General features: G+C 46.2%; 15 protein-coding genes across 15 annotated transcripts; 9 read left to right on the top strand and 6 right to left on the bottom strand.

Moving 5' to 3' along the window:
• Positions 1-6: 6 nt before the first annotated feature.
• V865_002425 (uncharacterized protein) lies at positions 7-773 on the bottom strand (the record flags this gene model as incomplete). Its single annotated transcript, XM_066226226.1, has 2 exons — positions 7-60; positions 111-773. 2 exons carry the CDS (start codon positions 771-773, stop codon positions 7-9), a joined length of 717 nt encoding a protein of 238 aa, XP_066082323.1.
• Positions 774-1,053: 280 nt separating this feature from the next.
• On the top strand, positions 1,054-2,287 carry V865_002424 (uncharacterized protein; the record flags this gene model as incomplete). The annotated part of the gene is made up of 6 exons (XM_066226225.1): positions 1,054-1,083; positions 1,146-1,299; positions 1,344-1,368; positions 1,441-1,737; positions 1,893-2,118; positions 2,171-2,287. 6 exons carry the CDS (start codon positions 1,054-1,056, stop codon positions 2,285-2,287), a joined length of 849 nt encoding a protein of 282 aa, XP_066082322.1.
• Positions 2,288-2,827: 540 nt separating this feature from the next.
• Positions 2,828-5,343, bottom strand: V865_002423 (V-type ATPase, A subunit; the record flags this gene model as incomplete). The annotated part of the gene is made up of 14 exons (XM_066226224.1): positions 2,828-2,974; positions 3,031-3,072; positions 3,215-3,892; positions 3,939-3,961; positions 4,014-4,083; positions 4,135-4,150; positions 4,202-4,398; positions 4,448-4,653; positions 4,704-4,762; positions 4,811-4,832; positions 4,889-5,008; positions 5,061-5,149; positions 5,213-5,256; positions 5,314-5,343. 14 exons carry the CDS (start codon positions 5,341-5,343, stop codon positions 2,828-2,830), a joined length of 1,743 nt encoding a protein of 580 aa, XP_066082321.1.
• Positions 5,344-5,904: 561 nt separating this feature from the next.
• V865_002422 (uncharacterized protein) lies at positions 5,905-7,247 on the top strand (the record flags this gene model as incomplete). The annotated part of the gene is made up of 5 exons (XM_066226223.1): positions 5,905-6,438; positions 6,489-6,652; positions 6,705-6,777; positions 6,826-6,913; positions 7,054-7,247. 5 exons carry the CDS (start codon positions 5,905-5,907, stop codon positions 7,245-7,247), a joined length of 1,053 nt encoding a protein of 350 aa, XP_066082320.1.
• Positions 7,248-7,714: 467 nt separating this feature from the next.
• Positions 7,715-9,643, top strand: V865_002421 (uncharacterized protein; the record flags this gene model as incomplete). Its single annotated transcript, XM_066226222.1, has 6 exons — positions 7,715-7,871; positions 7,929-8,541; positions 8,594-8,659; positions 8,713-9,010; positions 9,061-9,223; positions 9,282-9,643. The coding sequence occupies 6 exons, from the start codon at positions 7,715-7,717 to the stop codon at positions 9,641-9,643; spliced, it is 1,659 nt and encodes a 552-aa protein (XP_066082319.1).
• A 306-nt stretch (positions 9,644-9,949) lies between these two features.
• On the top strand, positions 9,950-12,096 carry V865_002420 (uncharacterized protein; the record flags this gene model as incomplete). Its single annotated transcript, XM_066226221.1, has 10 exons — positions 9,950-10,072; positions 10,128-10,158; positions 10,236-10,253; positions 10,307-10,665; positions 10,721-10,799; positions 10,850-10,914; positions 10,965-10,993; positions 11,050-11,295; positions 11,422-11,543; positions 11,591-12,096. The coding sequence occupies 10 exons, from the start codon at positions 9,950-9,952 to the stop codon at positions 12,094-12,096; spliced, it is 1,578 nt and encodes a 525-aa protein (XP_066082318.1).
• Positions 12,097-12,377: 281 nt separating this feature from the next.
• V865_002419 (uncharacterized protein) lies at positions 12,378-13,769 on the top strand (the record flags this gene model as incomplete). The annotated part of the gene is made up of 6 exons (XM_066226220.1): positions 12,378-12,480; positions 12,549-12,686; positions 12,747-12,927; positions 12,992-13,123; positions 13,184-13,286; positions 13,350-13,769. The coding sequence occupies 6 exons, from the start codon at positions 12,378-12,380 to the stop codon at positions 13,767-13,769; spliced, it is 1,077 nt and encodes a 358-aa protein (XP_066082317.1).
• An 86-nt stretch (positions 13,770-13,855) lies between these two features.
• Positions 13,856-14,455, bottom strand: V865_002418 (mitochondrial import inner membrane translocase subunit TIM13; the record flags this gene model as incomplete). The annotated part of the gene is made up of 5 exons (XM_066226219.1): positions 13,856-13,969; positions 14,022-14,075; positions 14,139-14,186; positions 14,287-14,333; positions 14,419-14,455. The coding sequence occupies 5 exons, from the start codon at positions 14,453-14,455 to the stop codon at positions 13,856-13,858; spliced, it is 300 nt and encodes a 99-aa protein (XP_066082316.1).
• Positions 14,456-14,808: 353 nt separating this feature from the next.
• On the top strand, positions 14,809-16,888 carry V865_002417 (uncharacterized protein; the record flags this gene model as incomplete). Its single annotated transcript, XM_066226218.1, has 5 exons — positions 14,809-14,958; positions 15,026-15,838; positions 15,898-16,357; positions 16,412-16,665; positions 16,745-16,888. The coding sequence occupies 5 exons, from the start codon at positions 14,809-14,811 to the stop codon at positions 16,886-16,888; spliced, it is 1,821 nt and encodes a 606-aa protein (XP_066082315.1).
• Positions 16,889-17,375: 487 nt separating this feature from the next.
• V865_002416 (40S ribosomal protein S27) lies at positions 17,376-18,257 on the top strand (the record flags this gene model as incomplete). Its single annotated transcript, XM_066226217.1, has 4 exons — positions 17,376-17,378; positions 17,785-17,912; positions 18,051-18,145; positions 18,232-18,257. 4 exons carry the CDS (start codon positions 17,376-17,378, stop codon positions 18,255-18,257), a joined length of 252 nt encoding a protein of 83 aa, XP_066082314.1.
• Positions 18,258-18,674: 417 nt separating this feature from the next.
• Positions 18,675-19,851, bottom strand: V865_002415 (uncharacterized protein; the record flags this gene model as incomplete). Its single annotated transcript, XM_066226216.1, has 6 exons — positions 18,675-18,818; positions 18,886-18,900; positions 18,975-19,123; positions 19,199-19,287; positions 19,359-19,714; positions 19,777-19,851. 6 exons carry the CDS (start codon positions 19,849-19,851, stop codon positions 18,675-18,677), a joined length of 828 nt encoding a protein of 275 aa, XP_066082313.1.
• A 429-nt stretch (positions 19,852-20,280) lies between these two features.
• On the bottom strand, positions 20,281-21,432 carry V865_002414 (uncharacterized protein; the record flags this gene model as incomplete). Its single annotated transcript, XM_066226215.1, has 7 exons — positions 20,281-20,371; positions 20,432-20,493; positions 20,604-20,864; positions 20,936-21,046; positions 21,111-21,169; positions 21,242-21,333; positions 21,416-21,432. 7 exons carry the CDS (start codon positions 21,430-21,432, stop codon positions 20,281-20,283), a joined length of 693 nt encoding a protein of 230 aa, XP_066082312.1.
• Positions 21,433-21,969: 537 nt separating this feature from the next.
• V865_002413 (uncharacterized protein) lies at positions 21,970-23,722 on the top strand (the record flags this gene model as incomplete). The annotated part of the gene is made up of 10 exons (XM_066226214.1): positions 21,970-22,080; positions 22,186-22,350; positions 22,488-22,606; positions 22,704-22,799; positions 22,890-22,962; positions 23,024-23,083; positions 23,151-23,360; positions 23,433-23,538; positions 23,611-23,624; positions 23,681-23,722. 10 exons carry the CDS (start codon positions 21,970-21,972, stop codon positions 23,720-23,722), a joined length of 996 nt encoding a protein of 331 aa, XP_066082311.1.
• Positions 23,723-24,624: 902 nt separating this feature from the next.
• Positions 24,625-26,006, top strand: V865_002412 (uncharacterized protein; the record flags this gene model as incomplete). The annotated part of the gene is made up of 2 exons (XM_066226213.1): positions 24,625-25,097; positions 25,190-26,006. 2 exons carry the CDS (start codon positions 24,625-24,627, stop codon positions 26,004-26,006), a joined length of 1,290 nt encoding a protein of 429 aa, XP_066082310.1.
• Positions 26,007-26,146: 140 nt separating this feature from the next.
• V865_002411 (uncharacterized protein) lies at positions 26,147-27,211 on the bottom strand (the record flags this gene model as incomplete). The annotated part of the gene is made up of 3 exons (XM_066226212.1): positions 26,147-26,540; positions 26,597-27,057; positions 27,125-27,211. 3 exons carry the CDS (start codon positions 27,209-27,211, stop codon positions 26,147-26,149), a joined length of 942 nt encoding a protein of 313 aa, XP_066082309.1.
• Between the last annotated feature and the right edge of the window lie 22 nt (positions 27,212-27,233).

Raw genomic sequence — 27,233 nt, 5'->3', positions numbered from 1 at the left:
ACATGTCTACTTCTTCTTGATTTCTTTGAGTTTGATAGTCTCGTCGCCAACGAATATACCCTAATAGACATGTCAGTGGAAGTATGAACGCATTTTTGAGATCAACTTACCTTTCCTCTATATGGTTCAGGCTTTCTCCATTGCCTTATTGTTGCCGCGAATTGACCTAATTTCTGCTTGTCGGTACCGCTGAGAACGATCTTCGTTGGTGCAGGAACGGTAGCCTTGATGTCAGATGGGATGTCGATGAGAACGGGATGAGCGAAACCTAGTTTGATGTTCAACCTTTCGCGAGGGAGCGAATCGGCAAACTGAGGATTACGTTGCTTGGCTAATTCTAGGAATACCGGGGGTATAGGTTCGATCGCAGCTCGATAACCTACACCTACTAGTCTGACTTCTAGATTGAAACCGGTGGATACACCAGTCACCGCATTATTGATGAGTGTTCGTGTCAAACCCCAAATACTACGTTGCGTTTTGACGGTAGGATCGCGTACTGAGACGGTTATGGAAGGTGAGGATGATGAAGGAGGGGTCAGGACTACTGAGGGAGAGATTGGGATCGAGGCGGACCCAAGAGGCCCTGTGACGGAGAAGACCCTCTGAGCTGAAGTGGAAGATGAAGAGACATTGGAGAGGTTGGAAGTAGGGGGTATCGAAAGGGTTACTGAGGGTGGTACAGCGATTGGAACTTTACCGATGTGGGAATTTCTGACAGCACAGGAGTGGAGCTGACGTCGTGCGATTGAGATTGAGTTATTGACAGACATCTTGAAAGAAAGTGTGGTATGTGATATGTGATGACAGAAAGAAGGTACTCGAGTATAGATATCAGCAAGAAAAGGCAGTCAAGGTGAGAGATTGTATGGATTTTGGATTTTTCGAATTAACCAGTGATAAAAGTTACGTAACAAGAACATCTCATGCATGATGATGGGATCGCAAACACTTTGCACTTTGCACTTGTTTCTTCTCTCTTCTCTCTTCTCTCTTCTGCCTTCTCATCCTCACCACCTTAGGACCACACACTCAAGCCCTTGACCGATCAAGATGGGAAAGAAGAAGAGAACTCAAGTATTCGTAAGTCTGGACATTGGATCGTACCTTGCGTGCCAGCTATTGCTGATGAACAAATCTCATAGGTCTTAAAACCGTGGTGCTGGTATTGCGAGAGAGAGTTCGAGGATGATAAAGGTGAGTTTCGTACGCAGATGGCAAAGCTCACCACCTGTAGTCCTGCTGCAGCATCAAAAGTCCAAGCATTTCAAATGTCAGCTGTGCCCAAGGAAACTGAATGTGAGTTCCGCTAGAATTCGAACAAAAGCTAATATATATGATAGACGGCCGGTGGTTTGATGGTTCACAGTCAGCAAGTGCACAAATGCGATCCTGAACCGTGAGTACGATCTCTTGTCAGCTTGAGCTAATTCGTGCTAGTCTTACCAACACACTGCCCGGTCGAGATGGATACGATATCGAAATCTTCGGTATGGAAGGTGTACCTGAGAATGCTGTTGCGGAATGGAAGTCAAGGAAAGAAGCGGAAGCTGGTACGGCTGCGTTGCAAGCAGCGGCAGCAGCTCTTCGACCTAGGCAGTCATACAATGTCATACCGGAAGCGGATCTTAGAGCGGCTCTAGAACAGCACAAGAAGTTGATGGCAGCGAGAAATAATCCAGCTCCAGTCGTACCTTTCCCACCTTTCGGTGCTGCTCCACCACCGTTCCCAGCTGGGTAAGTTCTGGTATATGGAGGAATTGTGCTGACCAATAGCTTCCCTCCTACAATGCCTCCCGGCTTCCCTGGAATGCCCCCTCCAACGATGCCGGCTGGAGCGATCCCGCCGTTTGCGTGAGTAAATGCACAGATGAACGTGAGCTGATAATCAGTCCTCCTCCTGGTTTCCGACCCCCTTTCCCGCCTGCTGGTATCCCTCCATTCCCTCCTGCATCCAACTCGCCAATCCCGATTGGCTCGCCTGCTCCTGGGATCCTCGGAGTACCACCTACACCACCCACCTTTGTGCCTCAAGCATCAACACCAGTGGCCGCCCAGCCTGTTGAGGTTTTGCCACCCAAAGACGGTGTTATGTGGCCTGATGCAACTGCATCCCCTGTGAGTATTCTTTATTCATTCTCTATGGCTATCGTGCTGATGCCTTGTTCAGGCCGAAAAACGAGCTCAACAACCTCGATACCGTTATTCGTCTCCAACACCCGAAGGAGAGACGGAGGAAGGCAGTGGCGTTGGAAAGAAGAGGAAAGCAGCAGCAGATTTCTTGTAGAATTAGTCTTTGCAAATGGACAGAATGTAAAACTGACAAAAAATGACGTCGCTCAAGCATTGCGATATGTTCAAGTTTTCACGCGTAGACGACAGTCCCGTAAATAATATGGATGATTGTAATGATCTCTTGCTAAGGTGATCAATATAGGTTCTATAATGGGTATCATATTTGCATTTCCCGCTAGCACACTGCTCATATAGTATCCATCCCATGGGAGCTGGCCGATGAAGACGTCCACTCTTCAGAGATGGGAAGTTCTATATCGGCTGACATACAGCTTTCGACATCCCGATCCCACTCGACATGATGATCGAAATGAAATGACCGAGCTTCTCGTTACGAATGAATCAAAGTATTGGAGACAACAAACATGGCATGTTCTCTTTTGGATAACTCTACTTATTTGACAAAGATTTACTTCATATCGATAATCTCTTCACGATGAGTCCTGCAAGGATCCCATAGCACAATGCGATACATTCATATAAATCATTTTCTAACAATGAAAAGAACTAATTACAACGACCCAAGGGCACTCTATTCTTGCATTCGCCTGAAGGTCTCGCCGATCTCGTTGTATAATTGGTCGAATTTACCTTGGATATCTTGCTCGCTTTGAGTGTTGGGCGATTCGAATTTCATTTGGGAGAGTTTGTACATGACATCGGCGGCGGAGTCACGAACCTGCAAGGTCGAAATGGTGTGAGCTTGTGTATGAGAGGTCGATTGGCTCAACTCACCTTGGCAAAAGTCATGTCACTGGTTTCCACAGCTCGTTGAGACTGATCATAGAAGGCAACAAAGTTCTTCAACATGCCTGAAGTCTTGTAGAATGGACAGTATCGATCGTATTCGGAGATACCGTTTTGTTGCAGGAAATCATCCTAAAAATTGTCAGCTAACTCTAAAACTTTTAAAACTCACCTTGAGCATTCGAGCGACTTCCAAAGTGATCTTGTCACTCTCACCCAAAGCACTCTTTCCTACAAGCTGTACAATCTCTGCCAAATCTTGCTCTTTTTGCAAAATCTCCTTGGCTCTGGTACGCAAGTCGATGAAACCAGGGTTACTCTTTTCGTAGTGAGGGTCGAGGACCTTGAGGTATTTGGAGTATGAGACATTCCAGTCGACGGAAGGGAAATGTTTACGTTGAGCGAGAGCTTTGGACAAACCCCAGAACACTTGCACGATACCGAGGGTAGCACTGGTAACTGGATCTGAGAAATCACCACCGGGTGGAGAGACGGCACCAACGATAGAGACAGTACCTTGTCTGACAGGGTTACCGAGACAAGTGACTTTACCGGCTCGCTCGTAGAAACTGGCAAGCTTAGCACCAAGATAAGCGGGGTAACCGGAATCGGCAGGCATTTCAGCCAGTCGACCAGAGATTTCTCGCAAAGCTTCGGCCCATCGGGAAGTAGAATCTGCCATCATGGCAACGTTGTTACCTTGATCACGGAAGTATTCGGACAAGGTGATACCAGTGTAGATGGAGGCTTCTCGAGCGGCCACTGGCATGTTGGAAGTATTGGCGACAAGGGCGGTACGCTTCATGATGGGTTCTTCTCGTCCATCTCGTTCCAGAGTGAGTTCGGGGAACTGCTCGTTATCAGCATGGTCCGTAGAGGTTTGACAATACACTTACATCCGCCAACACTTCAGCCATTTCTACACACAACTGTCAGCAGAATTCGTCACTATGTCCACCAGATGTACTCACCATTACCACGCTCACCACAACCAACATAAATGATAATATCAGAGTTGGAGAATTTCGACAAGGCTTGACTCTACACCAGAATTAGCAGATAGTTGAGATACTGTGGAGTTGTCACACGTACGATAACGGTTTTACCACTAAGACAAAATGTCAGCTTGAGATGCATCCAGGCTTCACGAGGCACTCACCATCCGAAAGCACCAGGAATAGCAGTGGTACCACCTTGAACACATGGGAACAACGCATCTAAAACTCGTTGTCCAGTGAAGAGTGGATAAGAGGCGGTCTCCTTTTGAGCAACTGGTCGAGGAGCTCTGACAGGCCAGAGCTGCATCATGGTATGTTGAGTGGTCTTGCCTTGGAATTCGGTTTCAAGCACAACATCCTATATCGAAGTCAATTAACTGGCATGAACGAGCAACCTATCTACTTACTTCGACGGTATAGCTACCCTTCTCAGCGATTCGGGTGATGGTACCCATGGCTCGAGGGGGAAGCATGATTTTATGGTTGTCTACGAGAGAGTTCTCGTAGACGCTACCGAAGATATCACCTCCGGATAGATGGTCACCAACTCGGAAAGACGCAGGGTTGAAATCCCATTTGATCTCTCTGCTCAAGGATTCGGTATTGATACCACCTGTACACAGTGTCAAAGACTCATAACACTCGAGATGATAGGGGACTTACGAGGAATGTAAATACTCTGAGATTTCTCTTGGATAGATTTAAGTGGACGTTGAATACCACTGTGACGATGTCAGCGGTTTATTATCCCTTCATTCTGCCTGACTCACTCGTAAATGTTTGTCATGAGACCTATGAGAAAGCGATCAGCATCGAACAAGCGGACAGTAATCTACCAAAAGGCTCACCAGGCCCAAGTTCAACACTCAATGGTTTACCGGTCCTGAGTACCGGATCTCCAACAGTGACACCGGATGTCTCCTCATAGACTTGGATGGTGGCTCGATCCGCTTCGATTCGAATGACCTCTGCGGGGGATCATGTCAGGACAATCAGAGTACTAGATCGCGGTTGACTCACCTCCTACCAACTCATCATGTCCAACTCTGACCAACTCGTACATTGCACATCCTCGCATGTTCTCACCGATAACGACCGGTCCGGAAACGCTGCAGGTTTTCACGAGAATGAGCGATCCATTGGGGATTTTCAGACTATGTTGGACGACTTACGAGTAGACCGAACCGAACATTCTCTCTCTTTCCTCATCTCGGACCTACACAAAGGAACCGATGAGACCATCACTCGACTCGGGTTGGCGGAGGTCACTTACCTTGGGAAGATCCCGTTTCGCTCTGTCCATTGCACCGGCCTGAGAGAGGGTTTGAAAGACGGTCAGCTTCATACAGGCGGCTCTGATCAGAACGGAGCTATACATACCATGACGAATTCCGATTCAATTTGGGTTGCTGGATATGGAGATTGATAGGTTGACACTTGACGATCCAATGGCACGGGAATCTAGCAAAACCTTGACACCACAATCCTACGACGGGGTAATCTAGTGATCTCTGCGGGGTTCCGAGGAGCTGGAAGCAGTTGGAAAGTATGATCTGATCTGACCAGTATATCGATAAGAGGTGTCAGTGTGAGTCTGTATGAGAGGAGGTAAGGATGGGATGCATTGTCATCATGGGCTATTGGTTGAAAGTGATAACGATTGTGCACGTGGCGGCCTGGACCACATGTCGAGCGATTGATAACAAATCCACGTCATGGTATCCAACCTATACATATACATATACACTATGTCATCGTTGTTGATCTCTGGCTCGCTTTTGCTCTCTTGCTCTCGTCTTGCTTCCTCGTACACATCGAATACGTCTTCTCATCGATATCGAAACTATCCGGCCTCTGCAGTATCATGGGCACTCGCTCCATACCGCATCATCTGAGCAGAATACTCGGCTGTCCATCCTCACCGACTTCCCGACTGCTGCTTCGACGTTCCTTCCATTCCCATCTCACTCACACCGACAGACATGCTTTGCCTACCACATTCCTCCGACAAATATCCATTCAGGCGCCGGGACCCGATCATACGTCGGAAAGACGAGATCCCGCTGGGTACGAGATACTGCATCCTCCAGTGATCGCTCAAAGCTCTTCCCAATCGGAACCTAGTAATGGTAATCCCGATCCTAATCAGGATGTCACATCGTCAACGACTGGTCTCGCCAATGCTACATCTCTGCCGGCACCTCCAGAAGGTAGCACTCCTTTCACTTCGAGACATCTACAGCATCCCTTTGATACTCATGCATTCGTGAGCTATCTGGAGAAGAACGATATCAGTCGAGACAGCGCAAGGGCTTTGATGGAAGCGGTCAGGGAGATGATCAAGAAAAGGGGTACCCAGACAGGGGAGACTATGGTTGGTAAGGAAGATGCGGAAAATGTGAGCTACAGCTTAGGATATTTAGGATTCTCGCTGACAGACCATTTCAGGCAGCATACCTTTTCAACGCGGCGCTGTCTGAGTTAAGGACAGAGTTGAGTGTTCAGGCAAGAAATGATGGTCTAGCTCTCAAGGCCATGGCCGGTGCTATACGGCGTGAAGTCGAGGGCTTGGAGCAGAAGATGAAGGAGGATGTGCAGGTCCTCAAGCATGAGTGAGTGCTTTTGAATGAGATAGAGCTCAGTATGCTCACCTTGTTCTTCCAGTATCGAGATGGACATGAACAATCGAAAAGCAGAGACAAGGACTGAAATGAAAGGATTCGATATATACATTGAAGTAAGTGTGGATCATATAACAGTCAACAGTCGTCTGACGGTTTGATAGGAAATTAACAATAAATTCACGATATCACTGGGTGATCTTCGAACGGAGATTGAAAGTGTAAAATGGGATGCAACGAGACGAGCTATCTGTGAGTTATATGTCACAATGATCATGGCTGACATTGGACAGCCATCATCATACTCATTGTCGTCGCAACCATCGCTGTCTCTACCTTCTTGGCGTCTGATGCGGAGCCGAAGACACCTCCTCAAGCTAAATCTACTACAGCAACACCAATGATGAAAGATATGGCAGTGGGGACCGATGATGAATCAATAGAAGAAGACCTGAAGACGTATACGGAAGAAAGATTAGACAAGCTGCTTTCAGACTCTGGAGTGGCAAGATTGGAAAGGAGGCGATCTAAATCGAGGGAACATGGAAAAGAGGAGAAGAAAGACTTGCATGTTGATAGAATATAAGTCACAAGAAGATCTGTTGGGTCCACTGTATTAGTAGTCGCACTGTCCTCGTCTCTCGCTCACCCTCGTCATGCATGTGTTGTATCAGTATGAATAGTTTTCCTGAGTTAGAACGTGCAGATATCGGCACATAGATGCTGAACCGTGGCACACGAGGGAACAAACGCAATTACAGTCGGAGATCCGGAATACTTGGATCTCCGCAGGTCAAACAGGTATAGGCTCAATGACCGCTACGACCAGCTGATGTTTCGACACTGTCAACCCCAATGTGCCCGTACATCTTGTCTTGTAGCGTATAGCTCGTGGGTTACGGGGTCTGGATGGAAAACCATCCGATCGGATTTGACCGAACCACATCGACGAGCACAAACAAAAAAAGCATTCAACTTGATCTCTTTGCCTATCGGTCTCTTCATCTATTCATCTTCCCATAAACATCCCCATCATTGTCGCACAATCTCGATATGTCCCCTCAATACCCAGCTCGCTCACATGCCGTCAAAGTGGTCCAAGAGCTGATCAAGCTCATCCCCGAGGCAGACCGCGGTAAGACGCACGGCGTCTTCTTGCAGGCTTCACCAACCTTGTATAGAGACGATACTGATCGAGAACTCCCGTTTCGTAAGTACAGTCTCAGTCATCATCCATACCTGACTCATACTGACAAGTCTACGGTAGATCAAGAAGCCAACTTCAACTATCTTACTGGTGTCATTCATCCGGCATGCTCCCTCATCCTATTCTTCTCTCTATCACCCAATCCTGAGCCAACCAACTTATCTCATAACTTGTTCATCCCTCCCGAAGACCCTGCAGAAACGATGTGGTCCGTCCCTCCCCCTTCCATTGAACGAGCTTCAGCTATCTACGAATCTGACAAGATACAACACACGACCGCGCTTCCCGCATTCCTGCAGTCAGCCGTTCAAGACGCACACAACGTCGAAGTGATCCTGCATACCCTCCCCAATACGATGGAATACCCCGCTTTGCCTGAGATCTTTGAGAAGACACAAGGGCTAGTCAGGAATACAGACCACTTATTCACCGCCCTTCATATCGCCAGAATGACCAAAGACAGCTCTGAAATTGAGCTGATTCGGAAAGCTAATCAGATATCAAGTGGAGCACATGAAGTGGTAATGAGAGAATTAGGAAAGTTTGCTCGTGATAGGGAAGCTGGAAAAGGTGGACATCAACAGCGAACGGGAAAAGAAAGTCTATCTCAATGGGAGATTGAATCGGAAGGAGATGCCGAGGCTGTTTTCGTTGCTACCTGCAGGCGTATGGGGTGCGTACGATATTCCACTTAGAATTCTCTTGTACTGACATATGAGCTTTAGAGCCACCACACAGGCCTACCTTCCTATAGTCGCTAGTGGATCAAGGGCTAGTACACTTCACTATGTGTAAGTGTGAGCTGTCGCTCTCGGAATGTCAATCGCTGAAGCGGATCTGACAGCTGCAACGATCGCCTATTCCCCTCGACTTCCATCCCCCGACTACCAGGAGATACCTCTTTCACTCCTCCACAACTCGCTCGTGGATGCTGTGGAACCTTAACCCCTTCTCATTCACATGAAACCTCTCCAACGGAATTACATAGCAAAGCGTTCACTCCTCAAGTGCTTCTGATCGATGCAGGTTGCGAGTGGCAGGGCTACGCCTCTGATATCACCAGAACGATACCCGTAGGAAATGGTGGGAAGTTTACTAAAGAAGCAGGGCAGATATATGATCTTGTTCTAAAAATGCAAAAAGTGAGTTATATTTCCATTCCTGCTGTTTCATGGCTAATTGACCATGACAGGAATGCGAGGCTCTTGTGCAGCCAGGAGTACATTGGGATACCCTGCACCTTCATGCACATAAAGTGTTGATCGATGAATTCATTCGATTAGGTATATTCAAAGGAGATGCGGAGGAAATCTTGCAAAGTGGTGTGACAGCTGGGTTTCTCCCTCACGGTTTAGGTAAGTAACTAACTCTATGTTTGTAAGACGATATACGGAGCTGACATGGACAGTTTAGGTCATTCGCTCGGTCTAGACGTCCATGACTCGCGACAATATCTCAAATCTGTCCACGAAGCGATACCAGATTCGTCGAAACAGACACCTTCTAGACTTTATGCCTATCTCCGTATCCGACGGCCGTTGGTCGAAGGGATGGTGCTTACGATAGAGCCAGGATGTTATTTCGCACCTCAGCTGATGGAGGAACATGGTGTATGGTCTAGCCAATTTGTTAATCAAGAAGTTTTGAACAGATATGTGGGCGTAGGGGGCGTCAGGATTGAGGATGTCGTGGTCGTGACGAGGGATGGATGCGAGAATCTGACAACCGTTGGTAGGGAGAGAGAGTGGATTGAAAGCGCGTGTTCAGGCATGTGATACTTTTGTAGTTGACATACACTAGGTGATATATCGTGATACGCTAGGTTTGTGTATGCGCACACTTCTGTGTTCCTATGACATTGAAGCGAACAGGCAGATTGGAAGGCGCATCAAGCTTCTTTTGAATACGCCCTTGGGTGAGAGTGGGGGAATTGTTGAGACGATTGTTGAGACGATTTCCCCACCTTGTCATCGCTTCGTCATTCGACCCTCTGCACTGTTAGATATAAAACCCATGATTACCGTAGTCATGTCATCAACTGGCAGAACTGGCACAGATAGTGACAGTCATCCAAAGCAATCATGTCGTCGTTATATGGCAGTTTCGCCACTCTCCAACCCCACCAACAATGGTCAGCCGTTTTCGCTGGTCTTTGCCTAGCTATCATTTTAAGATTGGTGATCAGATACCTCATTATTCTCAATGTGAGTCAGAGTGGATCTTTTGCAATACGGTGAGAGCTGAGGGTATCACTTTTAGCACATCAAAGCTTTACCTAACATCGCAACTTGTTTTTCGGCTTTGAGCCTGGTACAAGAACTCGATTACCTCATATACCATGGATATGTCCTGTAAACGATTACACAGTGTATCAGCCTTGGCTAAGTAAGTCACCCAGTCACTGAAGAATGCTATTGCTCACTAAAGAACCGAAACAGAGTACCAACATGCGCGATCTGACTTGATCGCCTTTCCCTCTCTTCTATCTTCCACACCCGCCTATGAGACCTCTTCACCAAGCACCGCTCAATATATCAGCTTGCGACCTCACTTGTTCCATAAACCATTGCATATGCAAAGGTACATCGGATTTGACGTTTTCGGTAAGACTCTACTGTCCACACAAACGGGTGACGAGCACAAGCGACATTGGTCAGTGGTTAGAAGGTGTTTTAGTGATCGACAGATGGCAAGCGTTTGGGAAGCTATGAGATGGAGTTTGAACACCTTCATTAGTGAAGAGGTGGATCAAGGAGAAAAGGTAGTTGTTGAAGACGTCAGAGAGGCTCTTATCAGAGTAGGTTTCGATTCCCATTATCATCCCACACCACAAAGCTGATGTAGGACATCAGGTGACCTTACTCGTAATTGGCCGTAAAGGTTTTGGCAAAGATTTTCCTTGGAAGATGTCTGAAACAGAGGGAAACGATAGTCAGTGATCCTTCAAGGTCTCCAAAACCTCTGCTAAAGTCGTGCAATAGTTCCCTTCGAGGAATCCCTGTATGTGGTGGAGCAGAGCGTGTTACTTCAGATAATACTCCCAGCAGTGAGATTCCATCACTGGGCATCATTTTCATAGCGCTAATGAAGCGTCAGTGGGTCATGAGATTATTACCATTACATAGGTGAGTAGCAGATTTAACTCATGAAGTGGAAAGTGATTGACTTCATTGGACAACAGGCTCCAGCCATTCTGGAGAGCTCGAAAAGCATTCCTTGCTCACCTCGAACATATGTACCTCGATAAGCGTAGCGAGCTCCAAACCAGCGGTGCCGCTAGCAGTACCGAGGAGGAAAAAGCACCGACCGACCTCCTGGGTGCTCTCGTCCACTCGCAACTCGGCGTAGAACAAGAAGCAAGGCTTCAAGGTGGTAACGAGAAAGTGGCAGGACTGACTAAAAGCGAGATTATAGGAAATATGTGTGAGTACTTATGTTTTGTTCAAATCCGACTTGGCTTTTTCACCCACAAAATCTGAACCAGGGCTGTTGATCTTGTAAGTGTTCGCGCGAGAAAGTTCTATCACAGATCATTCGTGATTCGTTTCCATAGTGCCGGTCATGAAACTTCTGGTCATACACTTGGTTTTGCTGTTGCCTATCTGGCACTCTACCCCCAATGGCAGGAAGAGGTTTATCGAGAGATCGTTTCCGCCTGTGGTGATGAACAACCTAGTAAGTAACAGTGGTTTCATGTCCAAGATGCTAACGTTGCTATACAGCCTACAAGGACATGCACAAGTTGCCTCTTACATTGGCGGTCTGCCTCGAGACCCTCCGACTTCGTGATATAGTTAGTACGATCATGAAGGAAGCCATCGATGACGTGTTTGTCCCTTACACCACTTGGGATGCTGAAGGCAACATTACTACTCGTACCCATCTTGTCAAGAAAGGGTCTCTTTTCGTCATAGACTCTTCAGCGACCAGTATCAATCCTCATGCTTGGGGTTTAGACAGTATGGAGTTCAATCCCCGTCGACATCTCGGCAATATGCCTCCTTTCGTATCGTTCTCTCTGGGCGCTCGACAATGTTTGGGCAAGCGATTCGCCGAAGTGGAGATGACCAGCATCGTCAGTGGGTTGTGCAAAAACTTCAAGGTGTATCCAGTCAAGTCACATGAGCAGGAAAGTTGGGAAGAGATGAGGGCGAGGATGATTGATAGTGCCACAGAACAAATCAGCTTCCAACCTGGAAAATTCGCTGTCCGTTTGGAGATAAGATGATGGGTGTGCTCGACTGAGTACCAGCTATCATTGTCGATAGTCGTCCAAGTATGCATTCATGTACAATCTCGATACTTGATAGGTTATATGAAATGCATCTCCCATCCGTACATCCATTTATTCATCCCATATACCGAATGGCTGTGTCACGTGACATTATCTCTGTCTCAAAAGTTGAAATGTTGATTGCATCTATATTTCTGTTTGTACTCGTATATTGCATATAATTTCTCCTCTGTTGGTCGTTTCACTGTCGACACATCACAAAATCTATTCGTACGATGCCATCAGCAACCTCTCGGAAGGGAAAGTCTCGCGCTGCTCCTGCGGAGGAGACCAAGGCTCAGGCCGCTATGCCATTGGGGAAGCAGCTCGCTCACACTGGTAAGTTTAACTTTCGACGGTTCCTTGATAATTCGACAAACACAATCGTGCTGAGTCCGACTTGACAGACAAAAAGGTCAGAGACAGGGCCATCGCTGGTCTGATAGCGTTTTTATCGCAAGGTGGAGATACCGAAGGAGAATCTAGCTCATACGTCCGACTGGACGATGACGAGATGGCAAAGTTATGGAAAGGGCTATTCTACTGTAAATATTGGGATTCCGCTCCTGCTCTTATGGATGTGCTCAATGCTAACACCACGACAGGCTTCTGGATGTCCGATAAACCTTTGGTGCAACAAGCTCTTGCTGCCGACCTTGCTGAACTCTTGCTTCAGATCAAACCCAAAACTGCTTCCTCACAAGATCGGTTTGATGCCAGTATAGCCTTTTTAGAGGGATTTTGGGATGCTATAGTGCGGGAGTGGGCAGGTATAGATAGATTACGGTGAGGCATGTTTCAGAAATTACTCTACACAAGAATCGTTGCTTACGGACGAAACTTCCCACAGGATGGACAAATATTATCTTCTCATGCGAAAATACGTCAATGCAACTTTCCGTTTATTGGCTAGGGAGAAATGGGAGAAGAATGCTATTCAGGCTGTGAACAGGATATTGACGAAGGATGGAGGTCCCATGACGTGAGTAGTGCGGAACACCAAGCGTAAAAAGCAATCATTGACCTTTCCTCTTCACCGTAGGTGGCAAGATCGACGAGTACCAACGTCAATCTCGACGCATATTGCGGATATATACCTGGATGAGTTGAACAAAGCTCTAGCGCTTCCAGAGGTCGATTCTCAGGTAAGCTTTTGAGCGCCAAAATAGAATCATAAGTTATGGATCACTCATATTTTCCATCAATAGCCTGCTTGTCCTCTGACTGCCGTTCTCGAACCTCACATCATCCTTCTCACTCGCACCTCCACATCTACCGTACACACTCGTCTCATGTCATCCGTCTTCTCACCTCTGCTTGAATGTCTAACTCTCGCGTCTCCTTCTCTCAGTCTGCAGCAGGATGCTGAAAGGCCGACGAAGAAGTCAAAGAAGGAAGAACCAATGTTTGCTCATATCGTGATGCACTCATGTGTGGGCCAGGAAGGACAAACAGACCGATCAAGTGCGAGGGAATTGAAGAAGGGGTTACTGAAACGGATGTTTGAGGCTGCTGCCAACGAGAAAGCGACAGAGAGTAATCGACGTAAAGTCTACCAAGTCTGGCGGGAAGAGGGTGGAGATGATGATGATGATGATGATGAAGACGAAGAAGAAGATGACGAGTGATTCATTCTGTAGTTATCTATCTATATCATATGATGCATGGAGTTGTGTATGTACATGATGTCATGTGTTTGTTATAGCTACATTTCTTAAAGACCAATACCGGGGGCGGCTCCTCGTTCTTTCGATATTCTAGAGACATACGATCGAGATACTTGATCGAAAGCGGCCATGTAAAGGGACATACATTGCGACAAGCAAGTCTACATATAAATCAGTACCTAACTTGGTGTCAAGAAGGGAAGGGTGACATACCTCTTGCGAAGAAGTGAGGGAGGTGGAAGGTTTAGTGATACATTTGGCAAAACACTAGTACACAATGGTGAATCAGCCTGAGCAACTCCTCACGAGGGGTCCGAGGTAACTACTCACGTTCTCGTTGATCTTGTTGATCAGTTGTTGCGCATTGGCGATGGCAAGCTATGGGCAGTACAATCAGCTGTGTCCAACACCTTGGCAAATCATCTCTCATAGATCAGGAGGGATCGAAATCATATAAACAGGTTGCTCGGAAACTCACCTCTTGTTGAATGGATTGCTTCATTTGCTCCTTTCGAGCAGCCATGTCTGTGTATCAGAAGTCAAATAAGCATCTGCAATTCTCTCCGTGGGATGGAAGCTGAAGGGAAAGGGATCGAAGAAACCAACTAACCGGGAGTCGCACCAGAGGAACCGAAGAGGGAAGACATTTCGTGTGGGTTGAGTGACAAGTCGATTGCTTAGGTGGGGAGATCTTACGGTACCACTTGTGTTCTGATGTGTGAAGATGCTAGATGGTAGTCAAGTGATTTGGATTGAGAATGATGAGCGAAATATGGATGGACAATCAAGGTGCTCAGCGGCGACTTCGAACTTTTTTCCATCAATTCCTCTCTTTCGATCCGACGGAAGCAAAATTTCAATCTACTTCATCGTGAATCGTTAAATTGTTGATATCTTCGTCTCAACATTATCTTCTTCTCGTCACCGCTTCATACACATATACATCTCTAGCTGTCCATTCGCACGGGGAAGTGCTAACAGAGAGAGCTACACACTCAAGATGCCTCCCAAGAAATCAATCTTCAGGCAGCCGAATGCCCAACATTTCCAGCTCGTGCACCGTTCTCAACAGGATCCACTCATCAATGATCCCGAAGCAAGTCAAAGGGTGTTCAAGCCCATGAACAGGAGTAACGAATCGGGGAAGAAGGTGAGCTCATGCGTTCCTATGCGAACATTAATCATTTCCACTAACACTCACTCTGTGATCACTGTAGACTGAGATAACTCTCGCCGAATTGGAAAAGAGTGTGGACCCATCTGCCATCCGAAAGAATGAAGGTGAAGCAGCTTTATACGGTATCACATACGATGATTCTTCTTACGACTACATGTCCCATCTCAAGACCGTCGGTAATGGTGGATTCGATTCTTTCCTGATCGCTGCACCAAGAGGGTCAGGTATCGCTCGAGGTATGAAATCAACGGGCAAGGGGAAAGGCAAAGCAAAGGAAGATGACATGTTTGATCTGCTACCTCAAGATGTACTTCCCAGTAGAGAACAGATATCGGTCTATGAAGCCCAGAATAGAGGAGAAGCGATACCTAGAGAGCTACAGGGATTACAACCTGATATGGACCCACATCTTCGACAAGTATTGGAAGCTCTTGACGATGATGCTTTCGTGGACGATGAAGGAGATGAAGAGGGATGGTTCGATGAGCTGGTTCATGATGGAGAAAGAGAAGAAGAGGAAGAAGTACCTTGGGAGTTTAGGGAATGGGGTGTTGACGAAGGACCTGCACCTGTCGGTGAACCGAAAGAGGAAACGTGGGAAGACAGGTTCAAGGCTTTCAAAAGAGAACAAGCAGCTTTACCAGATGAAGTGTCCGATATCGATCCGGAAGAAAGGTCAGAAATGGCGGATACTGTCGGGTCACTTGCCAGTAATTTTGATGATATGATGGTTGTTGGCGGGAAGAAAAGAAGAGGGAAGAGAGGACCGAGTGATGCATCTGGGATGAGTATGAGTAGTTCTAGTATGTTTAGAACGCAGGGATTGAGGGATTTGGATGATCGATTTGATAAAGTGAGTCGAAAGACTTGATGTGTATAACAAATGACGATACTGATTCCCGATCTGTTCAGATTGAGATGGACTATCTTTACGATGAAGACGAAGAAGAGGAGGAAGAATATGAAGACTTTCCCGATGACGATACCGCTTCTGTCGCTGCATCCAGCTTCTCCGTCTCTTCACGATTCTCTCTCGCATCACATGCTGCTAAAGCTGCTGGCGGACCTCCTGAAATAACTCGAGATGACTTCGAGGAGATCATGGACGACTTTTTGGAAAATTACGAAGTGGTCGGCCGTCGGATGCGACCTGCGCTGGGTGGCACTGGTCTGACAGGTACCGAAAGATTCGGTGTTCTCCGAGCGGCCATTGATGGTGAAGATGATTTGAGAGAAGAGAACAGGCGGCGAATTCTGCAGATCGAGCAGGAGGATCGAGAGAATGGTAAGACTCGTGAAAAAGTCAAGAAGGAACCAAAAGAAAAGGTTGAGCAGCCCGAGGAAGAGAAGTGGGATGTGCAGACCATTCTCTGTGAGTGATACTGATCTCTCATAATTCACGCTCTTCGGCTAACCCGTTGAGTAGCTACGTATACCAATACCGAAAATCATCCTGGTATGATCCGATCCCGAAATGCTGCTCAGATGAAAGCCCGAGCAGAAAGACAGGCTGCCGCTGCCGCTACTGAGACCGAGCTAGACGGCCAGGAAGAAGGGGATGCCACCGACTCAGGTTCTGAGACTGAACGGGAAACACCTAGAGTCACCGTTGCTCGACCGAAGGGTGAATTAGCTGAGGAGAAGAAGGCGAGAAAGGCAACAGTTAAAGCCGAACGAGCGGTGAGTGATGTTCTGCAAGGGATTTGCTTATCTGAAATGTACCACTGTGTACTGATGTCGGTCTTTGATCGCATCCTAGGCTCGACGAGCGGAGAAGAAGTCTCATACCGAGACCTTCTCCACCGAGAGAAAGCGACAGCTTGCGAGCCACAAGAAGCTGGTCAGTAATGGACGTGCTGCAGATGTAGCAGTCGGAAACAAAGGAGTTGTCTCGTTGAGCTAGGATAGGTCATTCACACATACAAGTACCATCGTCATCTTGCGTGCTATCATTTGTTGTTGTATATATCCCACATGTTTCATGACGATGCAACAGATGTTTTGACATGTTGGGAGTGTCGCTTCTATCGGTGATAACATCAACACCCTATCGGAGTTTAAGACAGGTGGAGGTTATGTCACCCGGCTCTCCACCGAGGATGTATGCCACACGGTGATATGATCGGTGATAATGTTGTGCTGGTTTTCAGGATCTCTTGTAATTTGCCACATTCGATCCACTCACTCAGTCACTGTGGGTTCCTTTTAGCACAATTTCCATTGCCACCATACTAAGACGTTCTTCTCTGATCTCACTATCCTCCATCTTTTATAACCTTCAACTCCTTAAAAAGAACATCTACGCAGGTCTCGTCAGCATCGACATTCTTGCGATCTCCATATACACACCAAATACACCAACGAACACCAAAAAGTAACAGCTAATCAAAATGGTAAGTACTCGACTCACTTGGTCGTGTGGACTATAGGAACATTGCGTGATCGGATGTGCTGGTTGGATTGGGTCTGTCAGGAGACAGTTAGAAGCGTCAACGAAGAAGGAAGCAGCGTCGTGGAAGGTACGAGAGGGTAGTATTGACGGATAGGAAGAATCGATCGGATCGAGGGTGAATAGAGTGATGTGATGGGATCGATGGGGACAAGGCATTGGTCACTGTCCTAGTCGTATTTGTTGTTACGCTTCCTGCCGATCCCATCACCTGCTCAGCAATATGGAGTTGAGATGAAAGTCAAACTTTTGGGAATTTGTCAGAATGGGCACATCCGATCTCCCATTGTTCTTATAGCATAATTACATCAACTATAAAAATCATCGTACTAATCCAAAATCCTCTATAGGTTCTCGCCGTCGACCTCCTCAACAGACCTGCTGATGTTCAAGCCCGAACTCACAAGCTCAAGAAAGTTGTCCCAGAGCCAAACTCATTCTTCATGGATGTTAAGTGCCCAGGTTGTTTCGCCATCACGTAAGTTCCCCTTCGCCTTTTCCCCAACCAAGCCGATAGTGGCAAATCGTACATACCAATCCTTTCATCCTCGTTCAACCTAATCGCATGTCTAATCAGTCCTGACGTACCGAACTGATATGAATTCTGTCTGAATAGTACCGTCTTCTCCCACGCCTCCACCGTCGTTCAATGCCAAGGATGTGCTACCGCCCTTTGTCAACCAACCGGTGGTAAGGCTAAGTTGACTGAAGGTGAGTTTTTGTCTCCGATTATTCACATCCTTGGGGGTGGAGTGTAAACTTACTCTTGTTATTCTCTTTTCTTTTTTTTTTCTCAGGCTGCTCTTTCCGAAGAAAGAACTAAACTGGATATCAAGGAAATCAAATAAACTTGGTCTAGCTTCGGAGGAAGGGGTTAGATCAGGCGGGTTGGTTGGGATTCAGATTGGTTCTTTCTTAGCATGCTCTTCATGTCATTATTATCATTACGCTGCGTTGGATTCTTTGGGTTCGGGATCAATAAGGATGCTGTTGCTGGGATCGGAGCTAGCCTAGTACGTTCGACAATAACGGGCTGATTGAGATACAAAATGGTTGGAACGGAGTCATATCCGACCATGCCTTAGCCTTAGTCCAACACCGGATTCTGAAGGAGATCCTCGTGTATACTGGGCTTCGCAATTATGCCTGCAGTGATCATTGAGATCCGACACTAACGGTAAATGCATGCAAATAAATTGATATCCTGCTAATCACAATAACTAAGTCTGACTCGTCTTATCTAGTACATCCCTCCAGTCTCATGGCTACCTTTTGGGTTGATCACCTTGGACCAGTTCCTCTCGAATTTGGTCAGTAGTCCACCATACAAAGTAAGGATGGAACGAAGGTACGATCGAAGCAAGAAGTGATCGAATCGGTCGCTCTGATCAGAAACGGAGTAGAAGATTCAGCTCATTCAAACGATTTTGATGATCGTCCTGTTAGCTCACCGTAGCAATGGCACCCTATCGGAACAGCCAAGTTTATCAGTACTCTATTAAATTGCAGTATAATCCATAAAGTGATTCAATGTACGCACAACAAAATCATGGAAGTTTGGGAATTTCGCCCAATCCATCGCCAATTTCAACCTATCACCGTGATGGGCTCGTACACCATTTTGCATCGAGTTGGATTTCTTGTAAGCATCGGTAAGTTGAGAGATCAAGTGAGCTTGAACATCGGCACCTGGATAAATTGCTATTGAGTTAGCGATGATTGACGGAAGATCAAGCGAGGTGAGGAGATCCTGAGCTAGCTTACCGAATGAATTACCATCCTCAACTACTGGAATTTCAATCTCCAACCATACTTTCAAGTCTTGCGCGAGCATATGCAAGTCTTCAAGCTCTCTGTCATCGAACAAAACTCGTATCAATTAACTCAAAGTGATGAAATGCATATGTATGAATGTTACACTCACTGGGTGACGATCTCCATACATTTGACCTGAACTGGGTTGACCTGAACCACTTCAAACCAATGAGGACCCATTCTCAACCCTTCACCATCTTTCGCCTCGGGTTTAGTGATATCTTGAGGTAAGACCAACTTCTCTTTACCCTGTTCTCCTTCCCCGTTTGGCTGACTCCCTTGGGTCAACTCGGAAGGTTGAAGTACCTTAGGATCAGTATAAGCCACTTGGAATACTTGTCCTTTGTAGAAGGGCGACGAGGGGTCTTCCTCTTGGTCGATCAATTTTTGGATTTCGACAATCTTAGTTGGGATTTGATTTTGGAGGATATCGATCGCTCGAAGTCGTCTAGCTGTGATCAGTTCCTATATCTCCGGCATCAACTCATATCTACTATCATAGTTAGACGTCAAAAGACGATATTCACCTTTATGATTTCTGGTTTGGGATGAGATTTGAATACCTCATCCATCTTAGGTGAAGTACTTCCGAATCTAGGCATCTTGTACTGTATGAGTGAAGCCAAGTATGTCAAAATATTCTGTGGTTGTATAAGACTGGCAGCCAGATAGGTCAGTCATTGTTGCGCGAATGAGCTTATATGGTTGGAATTTCATCGACGAAGAAGAATTCAGTACAAAGGTTTCTTCTCAACAAAGGAAGAGGAGGTTCCTCCTTTCTTCCCAAAGCTATGCAACACGTCAGTTTAAGGTTTGACTCGATCGCCATCATCGTCGATGTTGGAGTTTATACCAGATCCGTATCATTACATTTTATTATCTATTACTACTGAGACTAGATGAGTTGTACAACGGGTATATTGCCGGACATCAGACTTGCACAGATACTTCTCCTCTTCGACCAGCTTGACCGAAGGCGAGGCGGGAGTATGATCGTATGAATGTTTATTGTGCTGAGGTTTGATGAACATCTACCTGAATAGCTTGGACCATAAGACGATGAAGATGAGTAAGACAAGGACGATGATGATTCCCGCTGAAAGGAATTTTTGTTGATACATCCTATGTGAAAGGAAGTCAGCGAAAGGGGTGAGCAAACGTTCAGAGTGTACTGCGACTTACTTGAAAATCATTTTTTTGAGAGTACCTGCAGCACGATCGATAGAGGAATCGGCTTGTACGAGCTGTAACCCATGTTGTGTCAGCACCACTTATCCCCACTATACCAAATACCCATGAAGCATCCGCATAAATCTTTGCGTGAGCTTGTCCTCCAGACAATGATTGCACTCACAGTATCTCTAGTATGTTCAATCTGTTCTCTTTGACCTCTTAGATTCCTCAAAATCTCACCTCCAACATCCTCAGTCTCCAAAGCGATCCTATGAGCATTATCTAATCTTCTTGAGCCATCCGCCAAGGTCTCGGTGCCCTGTAGAAGTCGTGTACGAGCAGAGTATGCTGAAGGCTCATCGGTATATGGGTCATCAGAGTTGGGGAAACCACCTGGACCAGAAAGTAATTCGCTACGTTGGTTTTCAGATCGAACATCTCGCTATCAACAGTATATCACTATAAGCGTAATTTATATGACGACTACAGATAACACTGATTTATTAGACGTACCAAAGTTTTCTTGACCTTCTCTAAACCTTGTTTCGATGTTGCTAAACGACCCTGGTATGTCTGTCTGATCGATAAGGGCATGGAGGGGAGTTCGACTTCCATTTGAGCGACCTTACAACAATAATATCAAAACATCAGGTTTTGGACAGATAGACTTTGTTCAATTCCCACTTACGATCTCCTCAGCCTCGTCAAGCTCTTCTGATACCTTCTTAAGTGCAGATTTTCGTTGTTCTATGTAACCCATTCCATCGTTCAGCATTGGTCATGTACGAACGTTTGCTTTGGGTAGTAATGAGCACTTACCTCCTTTTAGCTGCTTGACATCCCCCTCCAGCTTGCCCTTCAGACTCGCGAGGAGCTGCTTGAAGTCTTCATCGTAGTTTTCGAACAGGGCGCTATTCCATAGAAGAGGATTAATGGGAATTCTATGATGGGACAAAGGGGTAATGAAGTGAGGGAGGAAATATTGAGACTCACGTTGGTGAATTGTCCATATTGGTATGCTGTTATCGTATGTCTTTGTTCAGTGTCGCTTTGGTGGGGATGGAGGGGCGCAGTACCTGCAGCTGGGACTGATGTGGGATGATATATGATAACTGAGAGTCAGACGGTAAGAAGTACATGTATTGATGTAGCTGCTATGAGGGGTAGTGACGACAAGGGCAAGGTGGCAAATGAGTGTTACGTAATGTCAGGATGATGTGCACTGACTTTTGACTTTTGTTGTTGCTGGGAGGCGCGTCGGTCGAGGTTGATATTGATATTGATGTTATATTCATTCTTGACTCTTCATATACCATACACATCACAAAACATACATACCCACTCTCAATCGACAAGCTATCACTGATCGCTGCTATTCTAATAGCTTCTCCAGTGTCATCCAATCAATTTAGCGGTACATCCTCGTCAATCTTCCACCTGCCAGGTCGTCGACCCCCTTACCATCAGTTCCTCCACTTTCACTTCCACTTCCACTTCATCCATCACTCAACCCGCCACACCTTTTCACCTCCTACCGCTCTGCAGATATGAACTTCTTCAATCGTCAGAAGACTAGGACACCCGCGGAGACGGTGAAAAGCTTGAAGGATAACATCTTGAGATTGGATCAGTCAGCAGCAGGGGAAGGAAGGAAAAGAGTGAGTCTGGTTGTGTCAATCAACTTGAATAACCATTGCGTCCTACCTGCGAGGTGCAATCATTCACTTCCCGTCATTCCGGACTGATGTATGAGGATGTCTTAGATCAACGAAGAAGTATCTCGTCTGCTAGCTTCAACGAAAAACTCATTGTTGGGCGAGGGGGAATCAGAACCATCACCCGATGTCATAGCTCAAATAGCGAATGAAGTGTATGCCCAGGACTTGCTGAGTTTGATGGTGATACATCTAGGGAAATTTGATTTCGAGGTGAGATCTTGCTCTCTTCTTAGTCTACTCTTGCGAACTTTGCAGTTGCTTTCCAGTTCCTCCATGTTACATGAAGCTCGATCCTCGATTGTACGACCATTGTAGCTAACACACTGTCCACATACTCCGTCATATAGGCTCGAAAGGATGTTTGCCATATCTATAATACCCTCCTTCGTCGACAACTCGGCACAAGATCACCCACAGTGGATATCATAGCCACTCGACCTGATATCATCTTCAACACCTTGAAAGGGTGAGTGCCCAGCTCTCATCGAACTCTGTCGGCACGGACCATATTATTGATAGGCACAGGGAACCTATACTGACTTGAAACATTGTATCTCGTTCAGTTACGCAAATGCCGACATCGCACTGAATACGGGTATGATACTAAAAGAAATGCTGAGATATGAACCTCTTGCTAGGATATTGCTGTATTCTGAACAGTGAGTGTTTCATACTATTCTCGGAGATGCTTCACCCGTAGTACCCATAAGCCACAACCTATAGGAGGCCTAAGCTGACGGCTTCTTTAGGTTCTACACCTTCCCTAATTATATCGAGAATACGACTTTTGGTATATCGACCGATGCTTTTGCATGTATGAAGGTCAGTTCCAGCTCTTTCCCCCTATGATAGCTAAAGTCAAGCTGACTATATCAAATTGCAGGAAACACTCACTCGGCACAAGCCTATGGTAGCACAGTATCTCGATGCAAATTATGACCGAGTGAGTACAGTCGATATCGGTCGATAGAAATCAGTCATCGTGGTGGTACTGACAGATCCGTGGATAGTTCTTCAACATGTACACCACTCTCATCCTCTCCGCCAACTATGTGACCAAACGACAGTCCCTCAAACTGCTCGGCGAGATCCTCCTAGATCGAGCCAACTACTCGATCATGACCAGATATATCGCTTCCGAAGCGAATCTGAAGATGATGATGAACTTCCTGAGAGACAAGAGTAGGAATATCCAGTTCGAAGCTTTCCACGTGTTCAAGGTGGGTTGGCTTGCCTGGTTTCCTCGGGAAGGGTTCAGTCGTACTTACCAGGTATTTGTGATGTTATACTAGGTTTTCGTTGCGAACCCCAATAAGCCTGCTCAGATAGCGGCTATATTGAGACGAAATAAGGACAAATTGTTGGTATTCTTGAAGGAATTCCATAATGATAAAGACGGTATGTTGCGTTCGCCCAATCTCTATTTCATGCTGGTTGACCAATCTATTACTTTTTTTTTTGGAATTATAGACGAACAATTCAATGTAAGTAATGCCTTCGCCAATCGCTGCCGTTGCTGACGTATACATTACGGCTACAGGACGAGAAGCAGTTCCTTATCGCTCAAAGTGAGTTGCAATGAGTATTATCGAATGACACGGGCTGATATATGATCTATGATCATTTAGTCCAACAATTATAATCTAGCTTTAGCTTCGTCTCCCGTATCGTTTTCTTGCTGCTACCCTTTACCGTTGACTTTCCCTTCATGATTAGATCACGATCCTTAATGCTCCCATGGTGATGATTTGCTCTTTCTTTTTTGTCTATCTCAAATACACATATGCTTTTTGTATTGCACAGAACTCTGTTTAACGAATCTCTTCATACTTTACCATATCCATGGTATACTCCTTCTCTTCCTCCTGTATGAATCTTGATCCCGCTGCCTGGTCATATATACGTATGGGCATTCTCCTATGCCTGTGCATATAGGGATGGAATACTTGGTCCCATGAATGACGTAGAGTAAGGAAATAAGCCTGCCTCGGAATACTCATGCGATCCACCCGGGACTTGTCCAGGGCCCCCGATAGGAAACGGTGGACAGTCAGGAACATAACCGAGAGAGATGCAATGAGAGATGAGAAAATCCTCTGGTACGAGACCCGAAACTGAGGGAAACCAACCAACAATTATCATATCCACACAGTGGGGCCAACTCAACCATTGCAGACATGCATCGACCACAGAGACAAAGATGCACAGCGTGCGCCCAGTCTCGTTGATATCACGGACCCTCACAACGACAACACGAGACGGATCAACCAGTAGAACAGTAACGTGGCAGGCAGGTGAGAAACTGCGTGGACAGGATTCGCAGGATACATCATCCTTCTCCTCCCCACGCTCAAGCAGCAATCCATGAAGAGAAATACGTTCGGATACATATCCCTACGACAATAAATGGGGAATCTTGATGGTGACCGAAGAGTCCTGCTTCCCTGTGGAAATTGCTTAGTTCGATAGAATCAACTTGTCATCATGTCATCGGTGGAATCATCCAGCTCCCTCTTAATCCCTCCCAACCCCTCTCGTTCACCTACCAAACCATCTGCATCAATCCTCTTGAACGGTAACGGTCGAGAATCTACTCATGTCAAGATACCTGAACCGCCGCGCACCACTACTCCATTACCACATACATCAGTATTCAACGCATATCCTCTCTCACCTTCTTCGTCGTCCTCCTCCTCCTCCTCCTCCCCCCCATTATCACGTTCGACCTCATCGCCTCATCCTTCATCCGCCGCACTGAACTCGAGAAGATTATCCACACCTAAAATATCTTTCGCACCTCTACCCACCATACCGAATGAACTGAAGAGACGCAATTCGATCAGTATAGGTGTAGCCTCCCGTAAGCACCTTTTGGGCGGTGGGAATGGGCCAAATAAGGTTGTGATGAGTGATGAGGAGTGGGAAATTTACAAGAAACATTATGATGAGAAGAGCGGGTGAGTTCGTTATATGCTATATGCTACTACCAAAGAATATCAAAGTACACTACAGAGTGACAAAAGGTATAGTGCTGATTGTTTCTCATCAGTAACGATCCAATAGATCTAGGCCAGGTAGCTAAGCAAGGTGCTAAAGCATTATGGGGTAAAGTCAAAAGCAGACGGTCATCCTCTGTATCTTCACAATCATCCATTACATCTTCAACCTCGACAACTTCCACTTCCACTTCCAACGTATCGTCATCCGCTCCTGCAACTGCACCTGCACCCGCTCTATCTGGCTCACTCACCGGTTTGGGTACAGTAGAAGAAGATGAAGAGCAGTATGAAACTGTGCAGATAGGCCGAGGTAGATCGCTGTCCCCCCGAAGAGGAAACCTTCATACGATACCTGGATCACCACCACCCAGACAAGCGAGTCTGGATAGCGAGTCATCACCTAGTACCACTACTAGTGTTATATCAGATACAAATACCGATACCGAGTCGGACTTTGGCGATACCATATCAGTAGCTGATGAACTCACTCATCCCTCTTATACACCCGGTAATAGGGTGGCAGCAGCGGAGGCATCGGAATCGATGAAACACAAGTTACTTCATTTGGAGGGGATGGGAGATGAGAAAGATGGAGATGAGACACCACGTAGATTACCTTCTCCACCACCGAGAAAGGCAGATGTGGAACCGTTACCCGAAGAGAACCAGGACGAGGATGAGGACGAGGACGAAGCGGAGAATGGTGATGGTACAAATACACCTGGTGGATATAGGGCGAGAGAAAGTCAATGGGAGAGAGAACATCATGAGAAAAAGGGTAGGACGGAAATTCTGGGTTTTGATCCTGAGAGGTTTGGTAGAGCTTTGGATTTAGCTGCTAAGAATGGAGAAATGAAGAGGGATTGATCTAGTCGATAGCTTGCTTATGAAACATAGTGTTGAAGAACAAAAAAGTTTGCTTGTACTTTACTAGGGTTAGTTGAAACATAGTTTTATCATGGAGATATGCTATACTGTCCAATCGTGCGGAATATCGATTCATGGTTTTATGATACTAAATAATCTATATTTACAACACCGCTCATCACCTGCGATACGAATGCAGCTCCCAACCAGCCCGCCAGAACGATCATAGTGGTTTCCCAAGGTTTTGTAGGTAATAATACCCTCAGCCCAAAACCAGCACTCATCCCGGCTAGTAGCCTCGTCCCTACCCAGATCCTATCGGATCGTGCCCATGCGTGATCGAGAGCATTTTCCAGCTCTAGCAGTCCCGAGGGGATTTCAAAGGGTAGCGATGAGAAAAAGGATGTAGAGGTGAAAGTTACGGGAAGATGCTCGTGGATTGAGGGAGGGGGAGTGTACCATATTGATAAGAGTAATTGGAGAAGTAAGGGTACGAGGGAGGTGTATAGGATTGTGAGCGGTATGAGGGATGGTCTGTATGATAGCCTGGTCAATTGTCGTTGTACACCATGAGATATACCATTACTCACAAGAAGTTTTGTTGTCTACCATCCTTGTATTTATCATCCATGTTGATTTTCGCATTGCTACTCGGATACCACCCTCTAAACCTCAGAGCTAATAATGCCAAACAAAGAGTTACGCCATGTTGAGCTATACCTTCGACCAAGACTATCAATCCCACTTTGATAGCTTGATATGCGTCGATCCCTCTTGGATTGAAATTGGTGAGAGAAGGTAATAGACGTAATGAAGTCTCAGCTAGGATACTAAGACAGCCTGATATCCATAGATCTTGATATATGCTACGCTTTCTCTCTTCATGTTGCTCTTTCCCTGTGACTGACGTTCCTTTATCTGCGTCGAACGGTGGTGAACCTCGGTTGAATAGTAGATGCAAGAATACTCGAGGTTTTAGCAGGATCAGATCGAGTAGGATGATCAAGTCGGGATGTTCAATCAATGGATCCAGGAATTGATCGCATCTTGGCTGACATTCATAGAGTCAGTATTTTTCGGGATAAGCGGAAGAAGGGATGAGGGGAAAAATAACTCACACAAACGCCTAGTCTGATATTTGACTTTGTCTTGTATGTGGTGTATACGTATTCTGCTGGGTATGCGCAGTTTGTACACACTGGCATTGCTATGGTGATGTTGGTGTCA

This window comes from Kwoniella europaea, chromosome 1 (genome assembly GCF_036810445.1).
Source record: "Kwoniella europaea PYCC6329 chromosome 1, complete sequence".
NCBI classification, from domain to species: domain Eukaryota; kingdom Fungi; phylum Basidiomycota; class Tremellomycetes; order Tremellales; family Cryptococcaceae; genus Kwoniella; species Kwoniella europaea.
Note: the sequence above shows the minus strand (reverse complement) of the source record. Positions and strands in the feature narration are given on the sequence as shown.